The 25,794-nt window shown below is 45.4% G+C and overlaps 1 protein-coding gene across 1 annotated transcript; it reads right to left on the reverse strand.

Moving 5' to 3' along the window:
- Positions 1-276: 276 nt before the first annotated feature.
- LOC147209822 (histone-lysine N-methyltransferase, H3 lysine-36 specific-like) lies at positions 277-25,585 on the reverse strand. Its single transcript, XM_086105846.1, has 24 exons — positions 25,467-25,585; positions 24,785-24,942; positions 22,149-22,927; positions 19,989-20,130; positions 19,726-19,898; positions 15,089-16,811; positions 14,881-15,005; positions 13,311-13,542; positions 13,149-13,234; positions 11,580-11,672; positions 11,307-11,495; positions 11,129-11,221; positions 10,526-10,649; positions 10,229-10,429; positions 5,754-5,933; positions 5,399-5,555; positions 4,948-5,153; positions 4,754-4,866; positions 4,407-4,676; positions 4,197-4,313; positions 3,568-3,709; positions 3,394-3,500; positions 2,654-2,852; positions 277-1,461 (listed from the first exon to the last, which is right to left on the reverse strand). The coding sequence occupies exons 3-24, from the start codon at positions 22,908-22,910 to the stop codon at positions 713-715; spliced, it is 6,183 nt and encodes a 2,060-aa protein (XP_085961972.1). The 5' UTR covers positions 22,911-22,927; positions 24,785-24,942; positions 25,467-25,585; the 3' UTR covers positions 277-712.
- Between the last annotated feature and the right edge of the window lie 209 nt (positions 25,586-25,794).

Here is a 25,794-nt window from a genome sequence, read left to right on the forward strand (position 1 = left end):
ATGTGTGGTTGTGTACACACATATATACATAGTTTTTTTTTAAAATGACAATTTATGCAAATTTAGTATAATTATGTGTAGAATTTGGCGGATTTGCCTGCCCCCACCCCCAAATTTTCCCATGTATGAATAGAATCATAAATGGCCTAGATGCAACATATTTGTATTTGTATTGCCTTGGTCATCAATCTATTGATTGTGAGATTGTATATAAACTATAGGAGTATATCGATTTTGTTACTGATAAAAAAATAAAATAAAATGCTTGTCTCAGACTTCAATGACTTCAGTGTGTTTATTTTTGCAATTGGGTCAAATTAAAACATGAAAACAATGACATGAGAGTGTTCCAATGACCACGCTTGCTTTTTTCTTTTTCTTTAGAAGACAATGTTAAAGACGGTAATGACAAAATGCCCTTGTGATTAGTTTTGTCAAATAAAGGAAAAATCTTGATATTTATATTTAAAAATGTCTTAAAAAAGTCAGATGTAAACAATGTGTAATAGAATGCACAGCTGAACCTAGATGCACCAGACACAAATAAACAAATATTACCAGAAGTAAAAAGTAGAAACTGAGTGAATGTGCCCCTTAGGCATTTGCACCGATACGAATCCCAGTCAGTGCAGCTGTCTGGGATAAGAAGGCAATATTGCATTTGAGTAAAGTAGGTGACTCTGTGTCACTTGTCATCGTCTCCTCTTCTGCCCTAGACATCCTCTTCGACGTCTTCATCGCCAGCATCTTCTTCGACAGAATCACTCCATCTGCCATAAACGTCTGGCTCCTCCTCCTCTAGACTGCCTCCGTACAGCGGCTCATCTTCTACTAACTCTATCTCTTCAACATCATTATCATCCGCTTCATCATCATCTTCATCATCATCATTGTCGTCGTCATTATCATCATCATCATCATCATCATCCATGTCGCCATCCGGGTCTACCTCGACCCCACACACCTCTCCTTCTTCCATCTCGCCATCCTCGCTCAGACCCTTGGAGGACGTTGGGCTGGAAAACGCTTTCTCTTCAGTCTTGTCTGTGAGGTAAGACCCGCCGGAGGGGATGAAGCTTGAGGTAGCCGTCTTTGTGTTTATGTAGAGACGAGGAGGAGCAGGAGGAGGATGAAGAGAAGGCTTCCAAGTGGCTGAGCCAGCCCGACCACCATGTGAGGCATCGGGGGAAGAACCTACAGACCCTGCAACTGCAGAAACAGGTGCCGCAACAAAGGGCTTTGAGGCGGTCGCTCCTGGCACGTATTCGCGGATCTCGCCTGGTTCCAGGGGGTCGGGCCCGCAGGGGTCATGCTCACTGCAGGACAGCTTGCCATCCAGCTTGGAGATGAAGAGCATGCCATCGAGATGTGCTTTGCAGAATGAGCTGGGGCACATCTCACAGAATGAAACCGCTTCTATACTGCAGATGTCACACTGGTGCCATGGACACTCCCATCGACCTGAAAATGATATTATGGTCATTCATACTTTTTATTTTGCAATAAGATGACATTGTCATCGAATGGTAAAATACATATTGGTCGAAAATGTATTTTGCGTTGTGAGCCACAAATTAAGGTAAGGGATGGGCGAGGGTTTACTGCACACATCTAACAAAAGAAGTGGCAGTAAACCCTAAGACAGCTGGAATAGGCTGCAGCACCCCCCGCGACCCTTGTGAGGATAAAGCAGATCGGAAAATGGATGTAATGCGTAACTCTTATTTAAAATTCAGTACAGCGCATATGTACAGTTCAGTTGCATTCACGACTTGGTGTCAGGCATAACTATAAGTGGTGGAACGGTTTTTGAAAACCGTCTAAACCGACACTCCCAAATAATACTCTGAGTAGTTTTACAGTTTCATATACTCTACATATTGAGTGTATTATTTTTACTGTTATTATTATTATTATATTTGACATCCCCATCGGCCTCTGTTGGCCTATTCATCCATCCATCCACCCATCCATTCATTCACTGGCCCATCGTCATCCATCTATATGCCTAACTCAAATTATCCTCAAATTGAGGGTTCCCTCCCTTGTGGTTTCTTTCTGACTTCCGGGTTGAGTGAACGCTGGCGCGTTTTGGCTGCCGCTGCTCAACCCGTATTGTTTTGTGTTTTTTGTTATTGTAAAGTGTCCTTGGGTGTCTTGAAAGGCGCTTATAAATAAAATGTATTATTATTATTATATTATTACATAGTGCAGTTCATTCGGGCTCCACAATGAATCAAATTCAAATGGATATCATATGTGTATTTCACTTATTCAAGTATACGGGGTCCGGATAGATTCAGTACTTAAAAAATGCAGTCGATATCATTGTTTCAGGAAACGCGAAGAGTTAAACTGATAAAACCACAGATCACATATGAAACTCAAATCGCAATATCAACTGAGGAAAAAAAAATCCTAATAATTTTTTTGGGTCAAAATAATTCAGCTTCACTGTTGTACATACAGTAACTACATTCTACAAAAAGTGTTAATAAATACAAATAAAAACACTATTGACATTCTCTTTTGTGTCTTACTGCTTTCATACAATATATTTTTATTTCTCAGACCTCGGTTAATGTGATCAGGAAGGAATTCCAGTACTACTACACGACAGCCAACCCAGTTGACGTTTGAAGACACTACTTGCCTGCAGGTCTCTTGGCCAGGTTGAGACAGTCAGCGTGGTAGACCTTCGGGCAACCGGGCTTCTTACATGACACGATCTGGCCCCCGTCACCGCAGCTGAAGCACTCATCCTCCCTTTCTTTCGTCACCTCTTGCCTGGATTTTTTCTTCATGGCCCCTCTCTTCTTCCCTTCCTTTATTTTTTCCGCTGGTGGCTGGTTCTGAACAAGAAGAACGGCGGAAAGTAATTTCGCAGATCATTGATTAATTTCCTCTTTTCAGGCGAGGTTACAGGTAATCAAGGATGCATGGCCATGTTCTGTTCATACCAATCGGTCGTTAACTGTTGTGCGGTTGTTTGGGTAGACACACGACACAATGGAATTACACTACTTGTCCAGTTCTGAATTGGATGAGACATTTTATCCACAATGCCATAAAGGGTATGCACCACTGAGCATTTACTGTAGTTTGTGCAGAGAGGCGAGTGTGTGCGCGCGCGCGTGGTCAATTGCCATATTTTAGTAACGTCCAGTTCATAATACTGAGGTATATATCATTGATATTTTTTTTTTTTTTTTTTTTTTTTGCTATCAGAACGTTCGTTCAGACACAAGATATTTTGTGGCACACAGTTTTGTGGTGGAATTCTTGACTCAAGAGAAGCCAAACAGATGACAAAAATAGTGTAGCAAAGTTTAGCAGTTTGAAGCTGCATGCTCCTAAACGAAGGACGACCGGTATCAGAGTTGGAATTTTTACCTTTGGTCGAACACCAAGGAAGCCACTACAGTTGGGTGCTCCACATTTACAGGCCGTTTTGCCATTGCCAAGACACTCGAGGTTGTAGTTGAAAGTTAATTCCACACCTAAAAAGGACACCTTCCGTCAGTATCATGCAAACTACCACAACGGGTTGCAGATTGTAGCTCAAACCTTTTGGGATGTCTTGCAAAGCAAACAGTCCCACACGGGTGTCCCCATTCACGGTCCATTTCTGAGTTTCACAATTTGGCTGGCAGCTGTGATTCATGAAGCGAGCCTGATTCCCTTTGGGGCCTGCATCGATGATTCGGTCCTGGCATTGAAAGGCAAAAAAACAAAACATGCACAATCAGAGATCGGACTTGTGTTTTGTGATTCATTTATTAGCATTTACCTGACAACTATGCTGTTGCCGTTTTAAACATGTATGTCTCCAGGATCCAAAACGTGTAAAATGCTAACACCTGAAAGCCATGTTTCCACCGAGAGGTACGGTTCAATTTGTAGTACATTTTATCATTGTATGGTTTGGATTAGGTGAAGCGTCAACCAGACAGACAGTGTTCTTGTTGCCAGTTAAAGTAAGATGAATCCTCCTCCGATTGTAATCCAGCTACTTTTCTTTTGAATGGTGGTTCCTTCCCATGTCATTCATTTCGTGGAACACGGAAGAAGAAGGGACTTTTTTTTTTAAAAAATCAAGAGCAGCGAGCCTGTCTCCACAAATCTAGTATTCCGCAGAAGCAAATTGTTTTGCTTGTTGGAAATTAACTTTTGTGGCCATCAGGTCAGAATCTTACCTTGTCTAATGTCAGCATGTAGAAGTTAAAGATGTCTTTTTCCTGAGCATATTTGATTCGGGCCCGACATTCTTCTTCATCTATCACCTCACCCACGTATTCACTCACAAAAGCTCCCTGTGAAGAAATATAGTGATAAGAGCAACTAGAAGAGAGAGAGAAAAAAAACTAACAAACTTGTGAGCGGTGGCACTTCCGTTTCGGACCCACCTTCTTGATGTCAGACACGCTGCGCAAGCCCCAGCCACGCGACAGTGTCCTGAATATCTCAACAACCGTGTACTGGCGTTTTGTGAAGGTCTGGTTCTGACATCGCTCCCCAGCAGCGCAAACTTGAGGATGGCACTCGTACAACAGCATGCGATTAATGCACTCCGAATCCACGCCACACGGGTTCTCGTCTGACGCCTTACAGTTGCAGCGTGGGACCTCAGATAAATCAGCTGTGATGATCTGCACCTTCCCAATTGGCTTGTTGACCTAAGAAGCCAAGACAAGTGATTCGATTGACATTAAACTGCTGGTGACAAACAAAACACCCATTGAGGAAAACGCACCTTAATGTGTTTATATGGAGGAGGTTTCTTATGAATCTTTCTGTCCTCCTGAAGCTGCCTCATTTCCTTTTCAGATTGAAGCTCTTTGAATCTCTCCGCTGCTTCACTTAGGGCTACCAACAAAGACACTGTGTCACTGATAACACTCCCCCAAAAAATGTCGGGTATTCAAAATGCACAAGAGCACAGTTTACCCTTTTTATACACGGCGTCGGCGCCCTTGCCCATTTTCTCAATGTTGTGGGTGTCACCCTCCATGTAGGGAAACACACGGGCTTGGTAAGTCCATACAAAATCCTTGGAGCCAAAAAACTGCACCGGGAACTCCCCGACCTCGTGTTTCATCCTCAAGATGTTATTTGGGACATCTTTGGCCAGACACACTTCGGCAGGCCACCACCTAACAAAGCATTTGAGTGAGGTCTCATTTCAGAAATATGCAATCAGCGTCCATGATACTCAACACAAGATAATCAATGCTTTTAAAAGTACAGATACGTCTCCTACAGAATTCCTTCTTTTACAGCTCATTCAAATTCGATCACCGCCAGATCAAGAGGGAAAGAGCTGACTTTCCAAAACGATTCCTCACCACAAGTCGATATATAACGTCTTGATACTTGCATCCAAAAAGCTGGACCGTACCTGTAACGTCCCCATTTGACCCACAGTATGTCCTTGATCCGGGGCCTTTTTCCTGCCTTGCAATCATTGCAGAACCAGCTGCCTTGAGGCATCTCCATATTGAGACATTCCTGATGAAAAGCAGCAGGACAGGCTTCACAGCAAAGCAGGCTGCCTCCTGTAAAACCAGAGCAAAAGCATTCAAGGCACCGATTGGATGATGCGGCGTTTTTAACCACGGCTGTTTTTGTTGACTCAAGGCTTTGAACTCTGATTTGCAACGCAGAAGAGGAATATTAAAAGAAAAAGACAAACTAGACAGATCCATAAACAATAGAGAGGAGACTTAAAAAAAAAAAAAAAAAAAGGGAACGACCTTCAGAGCACACAAAGCACCAGCTAACGTTGATGTGCTCATGGTTCTTGCAGCCCTTCCGAGGAGTGAAGTGGTTTGGACAAAGAAAACCATTGTTGGCCAGCACCAGGCTGCCGGCTGCCATGCAGTTGTCATTTGCGTGATAAGCCACGGGACAGCGCACACAGCGAGCCAAACGTCCTGCAAAGCATGAGAACAAAGAGCAATGTAGTTATGAATTCAAAGGATTATTATTATTATTTTTTTAATGATCAAGTGTGGCTGCAGCAAGTTTATCATCACAACAGTGAGGATACAGCCACATGGGCTCAACCCAGCATCTTTACATCACTCTAATATTGTGGTATTCGAGCGGATTTCCACAGCAACATCAGGTTTTTTTTATGCATGAAAAAAAATAAAAAATAAAATAACTGCCCCTCCGTGAGTCGTCACCTTACCGTGGTGGAGGGGTTTGTGTGTCCCAATGATCCTAGGAGCTAAGTTGTCTGGGGCTTTATGCCCCTGGCATGGTCACCCATGGCAAACAGGTTCTAGGTGAGGGGCCAGACAAAGCACGGCTCAAAGACCCCTTATGATGAAAAAAATATATGGACCAAGGTTTCCCTTGCCCGGACGCGGGTCACCGGGGCCCCCCTCTGGAGCCAGGCCTGGAGGTGGGGCTCGTTGGCAAGCGCCTGGTGGCCGGGCCTACACCCATGGGGCCCGGCCGGGCACAGCCCAAAGAGGCAACGTGGGTCCCCCTTCCCATGGGCTCACCACCCATGAGAGGAGCCAAAGGGGTCGGGTGCAATGTGAGCTGGGCGGCAGCCAAAGGCGGGGACCCTGGCGGTCCGATCCTCGGCTGCAGAAGCTAGCTCTTGGGACATGGAATGTCACCTCTCTGGCAGGGAAGGAGCCCGAGCTGGTGTGTGAGGCAGAGAATTTCCGACTGGATATAGTCGGACTTGCCTCCACACACAGCCTGGGTTCTGGTACCAGTTCTCTCGAGAGGGGTTGGACTCTCTTCCACTCTAGAGTTGCTCACGGTGAGAGGCGCAGAGCAGGTGTGGGCATACTCATTGCCCCCCGGCTCAGTGCCTGTACATTGGGGTTCACACCGGTAGACGAGAGGGTTGCCTCCCTCCGCCTTCGGGTGGGTGGACGGGTCCTGACTGTTGTTTGTGCATATGCACCAAACAGCAGCTCAGCATACCCACCCTTTTTGGAGTCCTTGGAGGGTGTGCTGGAGAGTACTCCTGCTGGGGACTCCCTTGTTCTGCTGGGGGACTTCAATGCTCACGTGGGCAATGACAGTGAGACCTGGAGGGGCGTGATTGGGAGGAACGGCCCCCCCGATCAGAACTCGAGTGGTGTTTTGTTATTGGACTTCTGTGCTCGCCACGGATTGTCCATAACGAACACCTTGTTCAAACATAAGGGTGTCCATATGTGCACTTGGCACCAGGACACCCTAGGCCGCAGTTCGATGATCGACTTTGTAGTTGTATCATCGGATTTGCGGCCGCATGTTCTGGACACTCGGGTGAAGAGAGGGGCGGAGCTGTCAACTGATCACCACCTGGTGGTGAGTAGGCTCCGATGGTGGGGGAAGATGCCGGTCCGTCCTGGCAGACCCAAACGTATTGTGAGGGTTTGTTGGGAGCGTCTGGCGGAATCCCCTGTCAGAAGGAGTTTCAACTCCCACCTCTGACAGAGCTTTTCCCATGTTCCGGGGGAGGCGGGGGACATTGAGCCCGAGTGGACCATGTTCCGTGCCTCTATTGTTGAGGCGGCCAATCTGAGTTGTGGCCGTAAGGTGGTTGGTGCCTGTCGTGGCGGCAACCCCCGTACTCGCTGGTGGACACCAGCAGTAAGGGATGCCGTCAAGCTGAAGAAGGAGTCCTATCGAGCCTTTATGGCCTGTGGGACCCCAGAGGCAGCTGACGGGTATCGACTGGCCAAGCGGAACGCAGCTTCGGTGGTCGCCGAGGCAAAAACCCGAGCGTGGGAAGAGTTCGGTGAGGCCATGGAAGCCGACTTCCGGACGGCTTCGAGGAAATTCTGGTTCACCATCCGACGTCTCAGGAGGGGGAAGCAGTACACCACTAACACTGTGTACAGTGGGGATGGGGCGCTGCTGACTTCGACTCGGGACGTTGTGAACCGGTGGGCAGAGTACTTCGAAGACCTCCTCAACTCCACCAACACGCCTTCCTTGGAGGAAGCAGAGCCTGGGGACTCTGAGGTGGGCTCTCCTATCTCTGTGGTTGAAGTCACCGATGTGGTTAAAAAGCTCCTCGGTGGCAAGGCCCCAGGGGTGGATGAGATCCGCCCGGAGTTCCTCAAGGCTCTGGATGTTGTGGGGCTGTCCTGGTTGACACGCCTCTGCAACATCGCGTGGTCAACAGGGAGAGTGCCTCTGGATTGGCAGACCGGGGTGGTAGTCCCTCTTTTTAAAAAGGGGGACCGGAGGGTGTGTTCCAACTACAGAGGGATCACACTCCTCAGCCTCCCTGGTAAGGTCTATTCAGGGGTGCTGGAGAGGAGGGTCCGTCAGGAAGTCGAGCCTCAGATTGAGGAGGAGCAGTGTGGTTTTCGTCCCGGCCGTGGAACAGTGGACCAGCTCTACACCCTTAGCAGGGTCCTCGAGGGTATGTGGGAATTCGCCCAACCAGTCTACATGTGTTTTGTGGACTTGGAGAAGGCGTTTGACCGTGTCCCTCGGGGAGTTCTGTGGGGGGTGCTTCGTGGGTATGGGGTACCGAACCCCCTGATACGGGCTGTTCGGTCACTATACCACCGATGTCAGAGTTTGGTTCGCATTGCCGGCAGTAAGTCGGAATCGTTTCCAGTGGGGGTAGGACTCCGCCAAGGCTGCCCTTTGTCGCCGATTCTGTTCATAACCTTTATGGACAGAATTTCTAGGCGCAGCCGAAGCGTTGAGGGGGTCCGTTTTGGGGGGCCTCGGTATTGCATCCCTGCTTTTTGCAGATGATGTGGTGCTGTTGGCTCCTTCAAACGGGGCTCTCCAACTCTCACTGGAGCGTTTCGCAGCAGAGTGTGAAGCGGTTGGGATGAAGATCAGCACCTCCAAATCTGAAACCATGGTCCTCAGTCGGAAAAGGGTGGAGTGTCCCCTCCGGGTCGGGGAGGAGATCTTGCCCCAAGTGGAGGAGTTCAAGTATCTTGGGGTCTTGTTCACGAGTGGGGGCAGGAGGGAGCGGGAGATCGACAGGCGGATCGGTGCAGCGTCTGCTGTGATGCGGACGTTGTATCGGTCTGTCGTGGTGAAGAAGGAGCTGAGCCAAAGGGCGAAGCTCTCAATTTACCGGTCGATCTACGTTCCAACCCTCATCTATGGTCACGAGCTATGGGTCGTGAACGAAAGAACGAGATCCCGGTTACAAGCGGCCGAAATGAGTTTTCTCCGCAGGGTGTCCGGGCTCTCCCTTAGAGATAAGGTGAGAAGCTCGGTCATCCGGGAGGGGCTCAGAGTCGAGCCGCTTCTCCTCCACATCGAGAGGAGCCAGATGAGGTGGCTTGGGCATCTGATTCGGATGCCCCCTGAGCGCCTCCCTGGTGAGGTGTTCCGGGCATGTCCCACCGGGAGGAGACCCCGAGGAAGACCCAGGACACGGTGGAGAGACTATGTTACCCAGCTGGCCTGGGAACGTCTCAGGATCCCCCGGGGAGAGCTGGAAGAAGTAGCTAGGGAGAGGGAAGTCTGGGCTTCCCTGCTAAAGCTGTTGCCCCCACGACCCGGCCCCGGATAAGCGGTAGATGATGGATGGATGGATGGAAATAATTGATGGCGTCTGAAAAAAGGTGTCATACTTAAAAGTGGATGATGGTATGTATGCAGCAGTGCTTTGGAGCTTTATTATGACAATTTACATAGTCATATACTGCAATCTGCTTGAGGTATTCAAATTATTTGATGAAGATATCATGTTACTATTATCAAACCATTTTTTAAAAAATTGGCTTGTTTCTGAAAATTTTTAATGACGTAGCGGTCTCACGAATTATCATGAATTTGTTGAAAGGAATGGTAATTTGCAGGAATAAGATGTATGTGCATTTGCAAATTCGCACAAGACTATCAGCGGGAATCTTGCTTTAATTTGAGAAACATCAATAAAGTATGGAGACCTTAAATGAGTGAGAGGTTGTGCATAAATGACAGGTAAGCAGTTAGGATGAGGACTATATATAAATCTTAACAACAAAAAGTTGGAGATTTCTTTTTCAACCAAACCATTCCACATATTCATTGAAAATCAGAATTTTCCATGGATTTCGGCTGAAAACCAAACACTTTCATTGTCATACTTCACACCGTAATAAAAATGTATGACTGAAAGTTACTAATCCAACTCGAGAGGTTTCCCACAAAACCTCCTATGGAAAGTGTGCAGCTGATGGCACAGATTGTGGAAATGGCTAACATTGACAAATCCGCAAATCAGATCGCAACATATGAAGCTTCTTACCTTTGGAGCTGCAAGCATTGAGAGGATTGGCAATGTGACACGACAAACAAACGTGGAAGGGGCAGCGGAAGCTTTTGTTATGGCGCTGCGTGGCTGAGAAGGCCATGATGCAGTCAGTGTGATAGAACTTTCCACACAGGGGGATCATACACCGCTTCACGCCGTGACCGGACTTCTTACACACAAAGCAGGTGTGAATACCTGAAATTGTAGCATAGGAATATTGTTCATTCACTTCAGCATAAAGCCAACCCAAACCAGTCAAAGCCAACTTAGAAAGACGACACTCTCACTCACCGGAGGTGCACTGTTGGCAGAGAAATTTTCCCTTGGGCGCTGCAGACAAACCAATACACTGTGGGTGAAAGGCTCCATAACAGTGGCCGTCACATACCAGAAGGTCTCCTGTCCTCTCACACACCTACACAAAAGCATCATCAAATCAAGGCCATGCACCACCACTTACGAGTACGGCGTCTCTCTTTACCGACACACATCCGGCCGGCATTTGTCAAAGTGAATTTTGAATATGCTTTTTTTTTGTTTGTTTTACATTCATGATTGCTAAGAAAGTTCCAAAAAGATGTCCCACAAGCACGAGCCACATCCTGGTTTTCCTTTTATGACAACTGTCATTTTGATGAATTATTGGTGTAGCAGTGGCTGAAGAAAAAAAGACAAACAAATTGGGAGGAAGACCCGGGTTCCGGTTAAAACTCATTCGATGCCACGGACATTTTTTCATGTCCCCCCCCCCCCCCTCCCAAAGAATCCAGGGATTCAATCCCAAGTAAATCTTTATTTACCGGTACTTTAAAAAAAATCATATGGAAGGGTAAAAAAGGGTGTGAAAATTCCAGGCGCTGAATGAGTTAATATATTTGAAGAGCACCATCTCACCTGGCAGACATTCTCCTTAAAGGAAACAACACCTATTTTCCCTTTGACATCCACTTGGGAACATGGGCTGTCCATCAAACTGGCATCAAGCACCTACGAAAATCAAGACAGAACCTTCATCTACGTGAAGTAACAGATGGACACCTGCTATTTTGAGTTACAGATATGATGTGAGCACCTCAGTTTTGGGAGCTTCATTGTCTGTGTCATGTTTCTCTTCAGGGCTGCAGGGCATCAACTCGGCCTTCCGCTCTGGGGACTTGTTCGGGATGACAACCTTCACATCTTCAGCCTCGGAGGTTGGAATGGTGGTAGAAGGTACGGAAGATGTGCTGGGAGCAGATTTCTCTTTCTTTACAGGCGCAAGCTGTAAAAAGCAAACGCCTTTTATTCAAGGTTACTTAAACATCCTGTATAATGAACTTTGGTAGTAGTTGTGACAAATACTGACCAGATGTTCCTTAATGTTAAGCTTCTGCGGTATCACAGTTTTGTCGACCAACACTTTCACTTCAGAGAGAACGTTCAGAGGGTACTTTGGCTCCTGTGTGAAGACACAACAACATAAAAAAAAACACAATCAGACTAGAACTTCCAAGAATTGTCCTGGCCATAAAAATCTGGTCGCATCATTCTCTGTTGACCACACGAAATGATCGATCTCAACAGCAGAATTATGTGACATAACAACAGAGCGAAGCATGTGTTCCAAGGTCACTCTCAGTCAGGGGTGCCCAACTTTTTTTAACCAAAGATCGACTTTTCAAGAAACCAACCTTTGGCGATCGACCCGCTACCGCACGTGCATGCATGCCATGATGAGAAACAGCCAAAGAGGCCCCGAACATGAACAAAACAGAAAAATAAAGTCGATACAAGAGTTTGTAAGTTTCTAAAAAGGAATCAGTGCCTACCTTAGTCGAGACCTGATGTGGCGGCAGGATGCTCAGCTTTTCTGCATGATGATTGGATGATCTGTCTGAGGCGGGATCTCTTTTTGATTGACAGCGAAATGAGCCAATCACGTTCTTTTGGTGTAGGCATCGTGGGAGCATTTTTCAATTCTCATTCTGTTCTAAGTTGAACTGGAGACTTCTTCTAATCATCTTAGCGACACTCTCTTTGTTGAAAACGACTAGCGACAAACTCATCTTTTATTTCTGATGGGTTTTATTGTAGTTGCCGTCGTTGTAGGACGCTAGTTAAGTCCCTGGAAAAGACGACTTGTTGGTATGACAGGGTCACAGATAATTTTCTTGAAAAGGAACGGAGAGTAGAATCCACGTATAAATAAAAGGACACATTTTATGATGTAGGCTGAAATTGAGCTTCCCCTCCTTGACAGACCAGCATCCGCCACTGGGACGCACTTTGGCAGCGTCTTCAGTGCAACAACGTCACTATCGGAGCTCACGTGTACCGTTTTAAAATGGTTCTAATGGCACTCCAAATTCCCATTCATTGCCAGTGTCATTGGTGAATTGTAGATGAGACAAACTTTGAATGAGAATAATAAAAATAAAAAAGATATAAGGCAACAGCTGTGATTGCAAGCTGCAATTGCAGACTGTTGACCGCTAACAACACTGGTGATGCAGGTCACGGGCCGCCGTAGGTTAAAGGTGACCTGCTTTGTTATATTATTTTATTTTTTAAATACTTTTGTGTTAAAGTGAAACTGAGAGGTTGCTTAGGGTGCAGTGTGTACTAACACAAAAATATAGAATATGAATAACACGCACACAGACACACATTTTTTTTTTTTTTTTTAATCCATATTCCCCTAGGCCCCCCGCGATCGAGTTGGGACCAGCTCGCGGGCTACCGGTCAATCGTGATCGACTAGTTGGGCACCCCTGCTCTAGGTGAAGCGCACACTGCTTTGCACAACCAAACAATGACACAACCATTTGTGTGTGTGTGAAGTGAGACTGGACTTTACAGTCCAGTTGTGGCTGTCATGAAAGTTGTGCCTCGTGAGTCTAAGACTGCACAAAGAGCAGCCACTCACACTACCTACCTCCTCCTCTGGAGAGACGGACACTTCTTCAATGGTACAATCCAAAACTTTTTGAGACAGCTTCCGAGGCCTTTTTCTTTCTGAATCTGTAACAAGGAGCAGAATGATATCAGCATGCAATATCCAGGAATGAGACATGGGATTGTGGAAACTCTCCAATACCAGATTTTGGGAGTAGATTAGCTTCTTCGGCTGTGACCGCATCATGAGAGGGTTGATTTGGGCCTGGGGAGGTAGGCAGTCCATCAGAGGGGCATTGATCCTGAGATTGACCGTGCGCCTTTGTAGCTGGAGACGTAGGAGGCGCTATGGAGACTGATGGTGAGCCAAGTGTCTCCGATGTGATGCTGAGATTCAGGACCGGTGACACGTTTTCACTGGCATTATAAAGAACCTGAGAGGCACACATACAAGGTATCAATATGACCTTTTACAATTGACGACCACAAGCCACACGGGGGACAGAGTAAAAACAAGACAAGGTATGCTGATTGACAGACGTCTTAATTGGCGCATTGTAGTTTTGTACGGAGTAAAGATTTACAGCAGTGGTCACCAACACGGTGCCCCCGGGCACCTGGGAGCCCTCAAGGACGACATGAGTAGCCCGCCGGCCTAATCCAAAAAATAGCTCACCGGTGATTAGACATTGGGACTCTCCAGGAATATTGTTGAAGCGATCATTTCAAAATGTGAACACCGGCAGGTATTTATAATACAGTGTGGCCAATCGATATTTATGTTTCATAATTATTGCGAGAAAGCACTAATGTGATCAGCATCTTCTCAGAAATTACTATAATTATGATATCTGAAGGTAGCTTGAGCAAATGTACTTCTAAAGTGCATACCATCAAACTAGTAGCCCTCCACTTTGATCACTACCTCACTTTACCCACAAGTGCCATTGTTTATGTTGTTTATATTGTCTATGCTGTATACTGTTCACATTACATTAGCTGCTATCTTGTCTTAGCTGTGTGTTTAATGCACAGCATGTTTGCACTGAGGAGGATAGAGAGGAAGAAATTTCACCTATGCAGCATGTAATACATAAAGCATATTTAACAATAAAGATGACCTTGAACCTTGAGTAGCCAAGGAGCTCTTAGCTTCAAAAAGGTTGGTGACCTTTGATTTACAGTGACTCAACTTATTATATTTGCAATCTATTTGACCATAAATAGGAAGCTTGTTTGCAACAGACAATTTACTTTGAATGTATTTAACGGCAGCAGAAATACCTTGAATGAATCTTTCACTTCAACACAAACATGAAACTGAAGTCGTTCTTTCACTAGTCCTGCTGTGCAGAAATAGTTTACATACAGCTCTACTGACCACCTGTTGTTTCTATTTGTCATTTTGCATTCCTATTATACAACGCCTTATTTCATTTCTGTCAGCATGTACCGTAAATATTTGATTTCATTTTATTTCCCAGAGTATAATCGTAAACGTTCCAATGACGTGGAATTGTGGACCAAAGGTTGTATTAAAATAGGATGCTACCGGCAGCAGAGCTGGAATACTCGAACCAAATCTCCAATTGCCCTGGCTGCCTTCCAGTTTCAAATCAATGTCTCTCTTTTAGACACATTAACAAATGAATTCAAGTGACAGTTATAGAAAACGTCTTCTGATGAACAGTGCCCGCACCCGGGGAAGGAAAGTAACTTCTTTTGTGGTCATGATTGTGTTGTACCGTATGGGACGGCAATGATCATATTACCGTATCGGGTGAGTCTAAGCTGTGTTTTGTGGATTTCCTTTTGGGGGCGAAAATGTGTTCATATTCCTCCGTGGATTCCAGGAGTCTTTTAGTTGGTTTCCGGAGGCGTTTGTTCTCAAAATGACCTGCATGAACACACAAAAACCCTCTTGGGAGTCATTTTTAACCATCGATGTGGCCAAGCCAAACAGCAGTTATTTTGTCTTACCGGCTGCACCGCTTTCCTCAGAGAATGAGTTATTGTCCGACAGCCTCTCACCATCCAAATGAAAATCTGGAGATGCTCTCGTAGTGTACGATCCGTTCATCTCGTTCTCCTCAACCATCTGCCAGCGCTTCTTTGGGGCAATGGGAGATTCGGACCTCTTGTCAAGGTGAGTGGCAGCGGGATCGCAGGGAACCGGATGATCAAATTCAGCTAAATCAGCGTGGCCACTGACGAATTCCCTGCCGAAAGCCAAGTCGGCCATGTCGGAGGAAAGGCCAGGTAACTGAAGCTTCACTTTGGCAGGAAGTCTCTGTTTTCGCCGTTGTTTGTCAGAGTTCTCAAACCGCAAAGGAAAATCTTCACATTGGAAAGTGCCGGCCGATTTCGTCCTCCACTTGGTTTTCACTGTAGAGCATTTTCCCGACTTTGCAATCTCTGTTTTGATTGCTGGGCTCAAAGTGCCAGAAGACCCCCTCAGTGGCTCACTACACGGAGGAGAAGGAATGACTAAAGGCTCCCTTTTGATCAGCAGAGGTGGTGGTGGGACAACCAGGGGCCTCCCCTCCTTTGCTCTCGTGTCATGAATGTCTTTGAGGAGCATGAGGAAGGTACTGAATTTATAATTAGCATCGGGCCGAAATGCCGCAAGCTGGCAGTCGCCATTCTTGTCAACAAGAGACTTAAATGTGATTTCCTTCATATCCAGGAACGCATCCATGGGGCACAACGATGAAGAGGGGGAGGACGATGAAGAGCTAACAGGGCTAACATTCTCCGTCTTGAGTCGAACGGGATGAGGAAAGGAATCCCTTTGGTCTACATTAGGAGACTTTATTAATGTACCGACACTTTTTTTTTTCTTGTCAGGCTTCCTCGCACGCTTTTTTGGAGTCCTCTGATTTACACAGCATGACATATCAGTGGTTGATTCCCAACAGGGAGAGGTTACAGTTTTTAACAGAGCTGAATCACGGGGTTCTTTCAGACGACAATCATGAGGGTGGCCTGACATTTGGCTTGCAGCCAGTGCATTTTGGAGCTCAGCCTTTTCCTCTGCTTCCACGGCCGTCGTCTCGAGACGACCACTGCCAAGCAGCTTTTTGATTGGTCTGTGTGAAGTTCCTTCGTCGTCCTTTAATCTGTGATTTTTATGGTCCCAAATGTCGGAAAAAGCGCAATCAGAATTATGTGGATCTTCAGAATGCTGGACTGTTTCTGTGAACATCGTTTTTACTTGTGCGAAGGGCTTGTCCAGTTCCTGCACTGGAGACGACGTTAAGCGCTTTGGACAATGCAACGCAGGAACAGTTTCCAGATCCGTATAAGGTGAGGCCACGTCCGGGTCTTTTTGCAGTGCCTGGCGTGGTGTACGAAGGTCCAGTGTATCTGTGAAGTCCGGTGATACCGTTGACCCGCTGATAATATGCCCAAATATGTCTGACAGACATTTTTTTTTCTTTTGGCAGGTTTTGCTCTCAGTGGACAGTGTTCCCGATGAGTTTTTGGCAATGTGGTGCTCAGTGCTTCTGGGAACAGTATAAGGGGATACGAGTTGACCAGCATCTTCATTGAAAGAGGGGGTCTCCTGAGGTGGGCCATGTACTGACCCCCCTCCATTGAGAGAGACTCCAGGATAACACTTGGCATTCCATTGTCGCGCGGAGAGCAAATGTTCAGCTTCCATCACGCTGACATCCCATGCAGACTGCAAACTTTTGGGTACCTGCAGAAAGTAGAAACAACATGTCAGAGCCTCATGACAGAAATCGCACTTTCTAAAAAAGAGAGATGAAAATATCAAACTGCAATAAGAGCATTCAGCAGACCAGTGCCCAGGCGAGGGCAATGCCATGCGAGATGCTCCATACAAGGCAAACAGGCAGCCATTTGAAAACTTGCTTTTGTGCTTCCAACAGTAAAATAAGCAAGGGAATAAAAAGGCAACGTTGCACTCTTTCCCTTTATGTGGCAGCAATGATCAGTCACAATTTACTGACAAGCGAAGGCGGCAAAGGCATGTCAAACATGTCCTATGTGTAAGTTGTTCTTTCCATTTGAAGTTGGCAATCAAATATCAAAGTCAAACGACTATTTTTTGCTTTGTGTGTTTTGTTTTTAATCGGAAGCTAAACCTGGGATAAAATTTTGATTTGTCATACTTCAATTATAGGCTCAGATCAAACATATCAAAGGGAAAAAGAAGCCACAAGACTGAGTTTGAGTTCATATGTGACCAAACTTAAATGAAATATGACCAATTACACTGGGGAACAATTTGAAAGAAAAATCTATCTGTTGAGTGAGATATTTATGCTGATTAAAACTAAAACATGCCGATTCCAAATTTACAGGACGTTTTTTTCCCCCTAGCACGATCAGTTTTTCTCTCCACGGCTATCCCACGGGATAAGCAAACTTCCACTGATAAGATTGCAGTAAGAAGAGCTGACTCAGATTAGATTCATCGACAGCTACGTGACAATTTTTTTGTGCAGTTACAATTGAGACGTGTGTGCAGCTCCCAATACGTCAGTACCTCCAATATCTGCAAAAAGAAAGCTAGCAGAGTAGAAATGAGGGATTAGTGCTGGCTTTTCTCTTAAGCTTGCAACCATAGGCATATTTCCTTTTATGTTGTTTTTTTTAGAGTTCAACGCTTGCAACTATCCCATCTGAGGGTTTTATTTATAAAGTAGATACGTACACATTTGCTTCGTATGAGAAAGCGAGGATCCAATAGCTCAAAACCTTGACATGAAAAAGAAAAACTGAGCTCAGTTTTTGATGCCACACCCCAAAATTTGTTCGAGACAGCTGTCAGACGTAAGTCAACAAAACTTGTGTTGCCACTCTTATCTATTTATTGTCACTTTTTCATTTTTTTGAATTGAAATTGGAAAGAAGATATGATACATCGATGATGTCGCCATTCTTCCCCTAGTATTTGGCATGCCGGTCAGCAAAAATCTGGAAATCGGTTCAGGAGGATTTTCTTGTTATGCTACTAAAAGACATGAGTCATTTTCCCACCAAACGTGACAGTTCAGTTTGAGTGTTGCTTTGCGTTTCCTCTACCGGGTGTGTAAGCAGGATCGCAAATAGGATCACATCAACAAAGGTAAACATGACGGAGCAGTGACAATCTACTGCCTGTGGGTTGTGCAGACTATTTGACTTTTCGACTGCACAATGACATTCAGAACGTGATGTCGACTAGTTGCTAGCCTTAAACGCAGTCTTGAAGAGGAGTCTCAAAGAAAGTGCAAAGTCAAACATGACTTGACTGATTTGAATCGTCTTCCATTTCTAAATTGGTAAGTGACAGAGAAACAAGGGGTGGGCGGGGGGACTCGGGCAGGATCTCAATTTTCAGACCCCACATTTGAAGGCCGTTGTTGTCTGCAATTGCTAAATTGAAGCTTACATTTTGGAATATGCCTTGCTTAATCGACAGATGATACATCACACAAATCAAAGTGGAAGGAGAGTGGGGGAATTATTCCACAGCACACCAAGAGGACTGTGATTATTTGCAAATGCTGCAAATTCCCACAACTACTACAGGTTTCTTTGTTGGGTTGGGTTGTGCAAACATTTACCTCACTGTTTGAGAAACAAGCTCACCGAGCGAGATTTTTTTTCCCTCTGGCTGGAAATATATTCATGTGACAGCGGGCGAACCTTTGTCTTGTGTTCCTAATGTGCATATACCGGTAATTGGTGTATGTGCTGTGCATTGTTAATGAATATAGATGATTGCAAAACGTCCCGTTCTCCAGCATTTTTTTAAATTATAGAATTGTACAGAAAAAATATGAGTTGCATCATCAGCGACTAGTCAAAGTAAACTCCACTTTTATGAATTTAACGCCAACTTAAAGGTCATGTGTGAAGTCGTTTTAGAAAATCCCAACCTGAATATTTTTATGTCACAAGTAATTAAACAAACCACATGAAATAAAGCATGCAAATAGAATTTCTATTTTGTAAATTTGACAAAGTAATCGTTTCTCCCAAAGTGACATCCTCACGGGCGACAAACCGGGCAGTGTGACATCACTTCAAAGACAACATTAGCGGGGCTCACTGTGGGAAGTGTACAAAGCCAGTCAGAAATCAATTCGGAAAGTGATGTTTCAAACTTAACTGAGAGGATCCAGACGTTTGAAGAGTTGGAAGAAGAAGAGCGTGTCGGCATGGTGTACGTCGGACCATACATGTACAACAAGCCAGATGGTCAGGATGCGGAAAATGTTGGGCCCGAACGGCCGGACATGGAATGGACACGAGACCCATTGGGGTCGGAAGAACGGTAAGATATATCGGCTGCGGTTTTTAGCCTAGCATTATTGTTTGCAATTCGACGCAGTGCCGTGCTGTAAATTGCGCACGATGGGATTACCTACTTAGTCCATACATTCTCGCTCGAATTGAGAACACGCGTCAATAATGTGCATTTTTACAATGTATTTCAGGCTGAAATAGGTTCATATAATCTTTCTCTAAATAATTAAAAAATCTAAAGGTTGTTGTGCATTCCATTAAAAATAGGTTTTACCACATCCTTGACCATAATTTGGATATTTCCGTACCTGTTGTTCCATATACTGTATATATGTGACTCGTGCGTAATTTACCATGTACTTGTAGTCTTTCTCCTTCTGCTTCCCTCTCGGTCTCAGCTTGGGTAGGTCATCAAACTGATAGCTTCCTTTGAAAGGAATAATGGCTTTCCCTGGGACCCAAGCACACTCGATCATCTCGCCAATCGTCTCCAGGAAGTACATGCGACAGGGGCGGGGACTGTGCACTAGAAGGAAACACATCAAGAGTTGGGATGATAAAATTCAATATTACCATCATGTCATCCGTGGTCCGGCGACTCTGAAGGAAAGCTCACATTTCATCTTGGTGTGGAGGCCCAACTGAGGGTCGCAGAGAACTCGGCAGGGCCACCAGGGCCGTCTGTTGAACTTTGCCCACACCAACTCGCCTTCCACATGTTCCACTGATGGAGGAGGCCTTGTTTTTGCACTCTTGGACTAAGTGAGAAAATTAAACCATTGGGTTAAAACGCATTTATAAAACAGGTGAAAACTCACATCTGATGAACACAAATAATTGCAATTAAGAAATATGACATGCTGTGTCAGAAATGTTCCAGGACTAGTGTCATAAGACATAGTGCATTTAAAATCCAAAAATATAAGTTTTCCCCCTTCAGTCCAACGCACTTTGCCAGCCTTCTCTGCCACGCCCTTCTCAAAAGTCTTGCGGGATCGTCCCCGACACTATCATCTCGGCAATCAATATGTTGTCCAAGACTTCAAAATCAGTCCCCTTGAACTTTGGAAAGCACACAGAGACAGGTCTTGCGAGAAGGAAGGCAGCTCCATCGCGGCTGGCCCACGTTTTAGGGGAAAACTCGTACTTTGTGGTTTAAGTTTGAAATACATCTTTTGTGACAAAAGTTTGAGAACTTTCCCGATACTGTACATCTCTCCACGCGGCTAAAAGCTCCAAACTGTCTTTTGTGTTAACCCTTTGCTTGCATTTTGTTTTTCATATCATTATATTCATCCAAGATTATTTCAACAGTGATCACTGGAGTTGCCTGTGTTGAGAAAGGAGTATGTGCGGTATCCGTTTATGTGCTCATCACTGCAAGCCCAGTCAAAATGGATCGTTGACGTCTATAGCCGTCAAAAGCAGTGATTAATAGGAGTTACAAGAGTGACTTGAGCACAGCACTACCAATATTCGAGATGACAAAAATACTAGTGACTAGATTTGCTGAAAACTGCAAATCCAGGTGACCAATTTCAATTTAAAGCACTCAGACAGTCTGTTGGGTGTACATTTCAAGTGACACATCCGATGTGGTTCTGTTTACGCCGACAGAACATATGAAACGACCTGCCTGCGGAGACGGCCAAATTGCATGTAAGAAAAGACGCCACAAGCGTCAACAGTGGGTGGGGATCACAGGGAGGTAAATAATACTACAGAAGTCACACAAATATCAAGCTGTACATTCAGTGTAGTTGACCTGGGCTGGCTCTTTCCTGCAAATGATTTAAATGAGGGTAACCTCACCATGTCTGCAAATTTACTTTGATAATTTGATATTTGACACATCTCTAATGTAGCATATTTAGACCTCCAATTGTCTACTGCAGGGGTGCCCATTACGTCGATCCTGATCTACTGGTAGATCTAAGACAGGTCCCAAGTAGATCCGAGGAGTGTCGAGGAGAAAAACAAAAAACAAATAACCATTTGTGTGTCTTTGAACATGTTAGTAATATATTTTTTGTGTTAATGTACGCTGCACCCTAATCATCCTATCAGTCTCGTTTTCACCAAAAAAAAAATCTAAAAAAAAATAAAACAAAGCAGGTAAATCTTGAATTTACGGTGGCGCGTGATTACGTCACCGGAAGTTGTTAGCGCTCAGCAGTCTGCAAATGCAGCTTGTGATCAGAGCTGTTGCGCTCTATCTTTTATCGTCATTGTTCTCATTCAGAGTTTGCTTCGTGTACAATTCACAGAGGGCACGGAAAAAGAATAGGAATCTAGGGAAGCACTTTAAAATGGTACGTGTGAGCTACGATAGTTAACAGGCTGCAAAAGTGCATCGCTTGCCTCAGTTTCAGGCTGGTTCTCATCATGGCGTGCGTGTGTGTGTGCGCGCGTGCCGGTAAGGGTAGATCGCGGGAGGTTAGTTGATCGAAAAGTAGATCCTCGGTCCAAAAAGTTTGGGCACCCCTGGTCTTCTGTATGCTTTTTAGATATACAGCAGTTTGATTTTTGAAGAGGTCAATTCTCATCTGAAGATATCAACTCCCTTTTTTTTCTACACTGCCATAACACATATCCGAATTGTACCACTTGAGAGGAGAAAAACAAAAACCCTTGTGTTACTTGAACCATACAGTGTAAATCCAGCCTTTGAGACAGACCATCTAAATATCTGGAGTTGTACAAGCAAGAAACACTTAGACAAAGCCTTGGCTTTTCCGAGGCGCCAAACAAAGAATCCGCAGTGTTTGCAACTCACATCAGAGTTGTTGCCAGATGGTGAAATAAAGCCACGATCAGTAGAGCCAAGTTCCCCATCGCTTTCCGATTCCTCGTTCATGCTCCACCCGTCTCTCATGGGGATGTCTGGCAGCGCGTCGGTCAGAGTAGGGTTGAGTTCCGATATAGTTTTTGACATCAGGTTAAAAACGGTAGGTTTGGATGTCCTTGTGTCTGAGCCCGAAATGTTTGAGGCTCGAGAGCCTGGAACGGCGTGCTCCCAAGTGTGGTGATAAGGGTTGAAGACCTCACTCCGTTTGTTGTGCGCGACATGATCGCGTTGCAGCTGCTTTGTGTCACTGCTGTCAAACAATGTCGTGCCAAAATGCAGGTATCCGTTTGAGGTGGGAGAACAACACTCTAGGCTGTCCGGACTGTGAGGGAGGAAGCCATTCCTGTTGAAAAGTGGCAGAGGTTCAAATGAGGTGTTATCGTTGTATGGTGAGGGAGGCAGAAGGACAGACGGTGGCTCAAATGCATCATTGTCATCATGCCGGACTGGGCTTGAAGGGTGGAAGTAATTCCTAGCATGGCGGTCAACCTTCTTGACCACAGCATTTAAGTCAGGCAGCGTCTTCAGCGGGTGGTAACAGTTGGACACCGATGGCTGCTCCGACCCGAGCTTCGCCATGCCGCACTGCTTTCTGTAGGAGGTGCCCACAAAGCCATTGCGGGGTCTCGACTCCGGCTGGCTGCTGGATCCAAACACTGAACGGAAAGCCGGGCTGTATGACTGACTCATGTTGCCTTGGCTCGCCCCTGTCAAGGAGAAAAGTAGGGGATAGTTTTAGTTTTTATTTTCACTGAAAGTGTTGTCAAAGCATGCTCAATAATAGTGTTGATTCAGAGTAGCGCTGTAGAACTTGTTTTCAATTTAATTACGTTTGCCGGAAAGGGGGGGGGGGCAGTCATAATGTTGAAATCGCGTAAATGTCATCGAAAATCAAACGACAATGGCTTCAGTCTTTATTTCTCGGGGAAGTGAGATATTAATATCAGTCAATGGTCTTCTTTTTAGGAAATAAGGAATGCAGACAAGAGCAAGAGCACTTGAACAGCCTGAATTATTATGCTAGAAAAACATTGACAATGGCATCGATTATGGTTTTGGCTCCACCTGAAGAGTCTGGGAAAAGATGTGTAAAGTTATATTTCTATATTAATTTTCCCTTTCTTGAACATAGTCATGCCATATTTGATCCAGACAGTGAACTGCACAGTAAGTGTTTACGGACTAAGCATGTGCTGAGAGTGTGAGGCAGTGACTATTTCTTGTCCCTTACTTTATAGGTTTTGTGTCTGTACCCTAAGAATCGCCTCATTGTGTTATCAATTTGCCCCTGCATTTGGTCATGATCAATTCTACGGCTAATTTTGAAAAATGTTCAAAATGTAATCTAGGATCATGAAATGGAATGATGTATTTTTCCTTTCCTTTACTTTGTTTTATTGTATTAGTTCTACAGGTGGGCTCACTGTAAAACAAAACTGCCCTTCCGGGACTAATAAAGTATTCAGAATCTGAACAGCACATCTGCCCCAGTTCTGAGATTCTGCATTTGAATTTTGACTCCTGCCTTCCTGTGTGGCGTTTGTACGTTTTCCTGTTGCTTGTGTAGGTTTTGTCCGAGAATGCTAGCTTGCCACATTGGCAAACAAACATCTGCTTCAGAAGTAAAGGTATTTCTTCTCTTGTGAGGATAAAGCGGATTGGAAAATGTATGGATGGATGTGGTAAATGAAATGTAATACATCAAAAGTATCGGTGAGTAATCAAAGAGTGAACAATTGTTGTGGTGTCAGTCTGAGGGGGAAAAAAGCGGTATTTAACATCCCTATCTAAAAAGCATTTGTGTTAGGTGAACTGAAATAGTAGTACATAGGCGTGAATGTCCGGATAAATATTGTTTGGCTATTTGTGCCTTGTGATTGGGTGGCAACCTGTCTGGGGTGTACCCCACCTCGTGCCCAAAGCCGTCTCGTCTAGGCTCAAGCACACATCTATAACTGCTTCAGAGAACAAAGTGTATGCAGAAAAGTGGTGAAGATTGCACGACTGTCTGTGTCCTATGTGTTGTGTTGTGTTATTTTTGTTATTTTGACTTCAAAATGGCGCCGCGTGAGTGGCTGCCTTTCCAGCAGCTCCTATATTTTGTTGTTCTACTTCTTCCTTTCATAACTTTGCTGCTGTGAATCTGGAATTTCTCCATTGCGAGACTAATAAAGGTTTTCTTATCTTATCAATAAAATATTGATATTTATATTATATAATAACACACATGCCAGAGGACTCACTAAAATTTGAACAGGCAGGAACGTGTTTTCCCCACTCCAGATTGTGAATTGTCACTGCATGGCTCACACAGAGGAGGCGGGTCACAAGAAAACCCAACTTGTGCATGACACATTTCATTCATAAATGTCCAGCACAATTAAGCTACTTGGATGGACTGCTGAGGGCCACTGCTATGGCGGAGGAGTCAATCGAGGAGGTTGTGCAGGAAGGAGGTGGTGACACTGAACCAGCAGATAAACACATACATGGGAAGACAGACGTGGGAAGCTACAAACAACTCACAAAAATCAAACACGCGTGGAAGGGGGAGAAAAACTCACCATGTGCTAGTCGGTCACTATGAAACCAACAACGGCTGCGTGATTATAAGGCACAAAGCAAGTGTTAGTGCGCAGATGTGCACAATCCCAGCAGCGGTCCCCGAGTAGGCCGAGGCAAGGCGCTCATTCTCTACACCGGCCCTCTCCGCGGACTGCCACTGTAGAAACACAAAGTAGCACTTCTGAGAAACACAAAGCGAGCTCCATAACGACCAGCTCGTGTCAGCGAGCCAACGGCGGTCCAGCCTCTGGCACTCCTGCTAGCTTATTGACTACATGATCCCCGCCTGGTCGGCCTCCGGTTTGTGTTAAAACAAGCCGCGAGAGCGAGCGAGTGTGTTGGTGAGCTGCAGCCAATCGGCACCGCCACCCAACCCCCCAGTCAGTCTGCTTCAAGCACAGGCCGTGACACCCAAACGTTCAGAAGTGCGCGCGCGCACGCATACGGATGCCTCGCGCACGCGCACCAAGATTAGCTATGAGGACACGAAAACAGCATACGATTTAATATACGAATTCATCGTGAATGGCCATTTAACACACCGCGCGTTCTTACAGCGGAGGGCCCGATCAGTTCAGTGCTACGAACAGCGGCGGCCATGTTGCTTTCTCAGCTAGACGGGAAGAGGAGCGAGGCCGCTTGGGCAAAAACGCGACAAAGAAAACGACAGCAAACACTCACAAAGTCTAAACTTTTACACCGATAGAGATGTTCGCCTTGTAGTTTGTCTTCACGTGCACGCACAGGCCCGTGGGCGCCGCTCCCAACTTTTGCAGTGCAAAAGGAGTGCGGGCCACAAGACGAGACAAAGACGACAGCCCGGCTGTATACGCTGATTTGACAACACATTTACTTACCTCGTATTAAATTTGAGGTATTCCACCCAAACGCGGCCCAATTTAGTCACGTTTTAGTAGAAGAATCATCTGGTTACACACGTACTTATTTACTCTCCTCGCTGGAGCACCGTTTAAACACTTAATGTCACCCATTTTTAAATTCGTTTTCA

The sequence above is a fragment of the Hippocampus guttulatus genome, chromosome 2 (genome assembly GCF_054856545.1).
Source record: "Hippocampus guttulatus isolate MCC_2025c chromosome 2, RoL_Hgut_1.0, whole genome shotgun sequence".
In the NCBI taxonomy this organism is placed as follows: Eukaryota; Metazoa; Chordata; class Actinopteri; order Syngnathiformes; family Syngnathidae; genus Hippocampus; species Hippocampus guttulatus.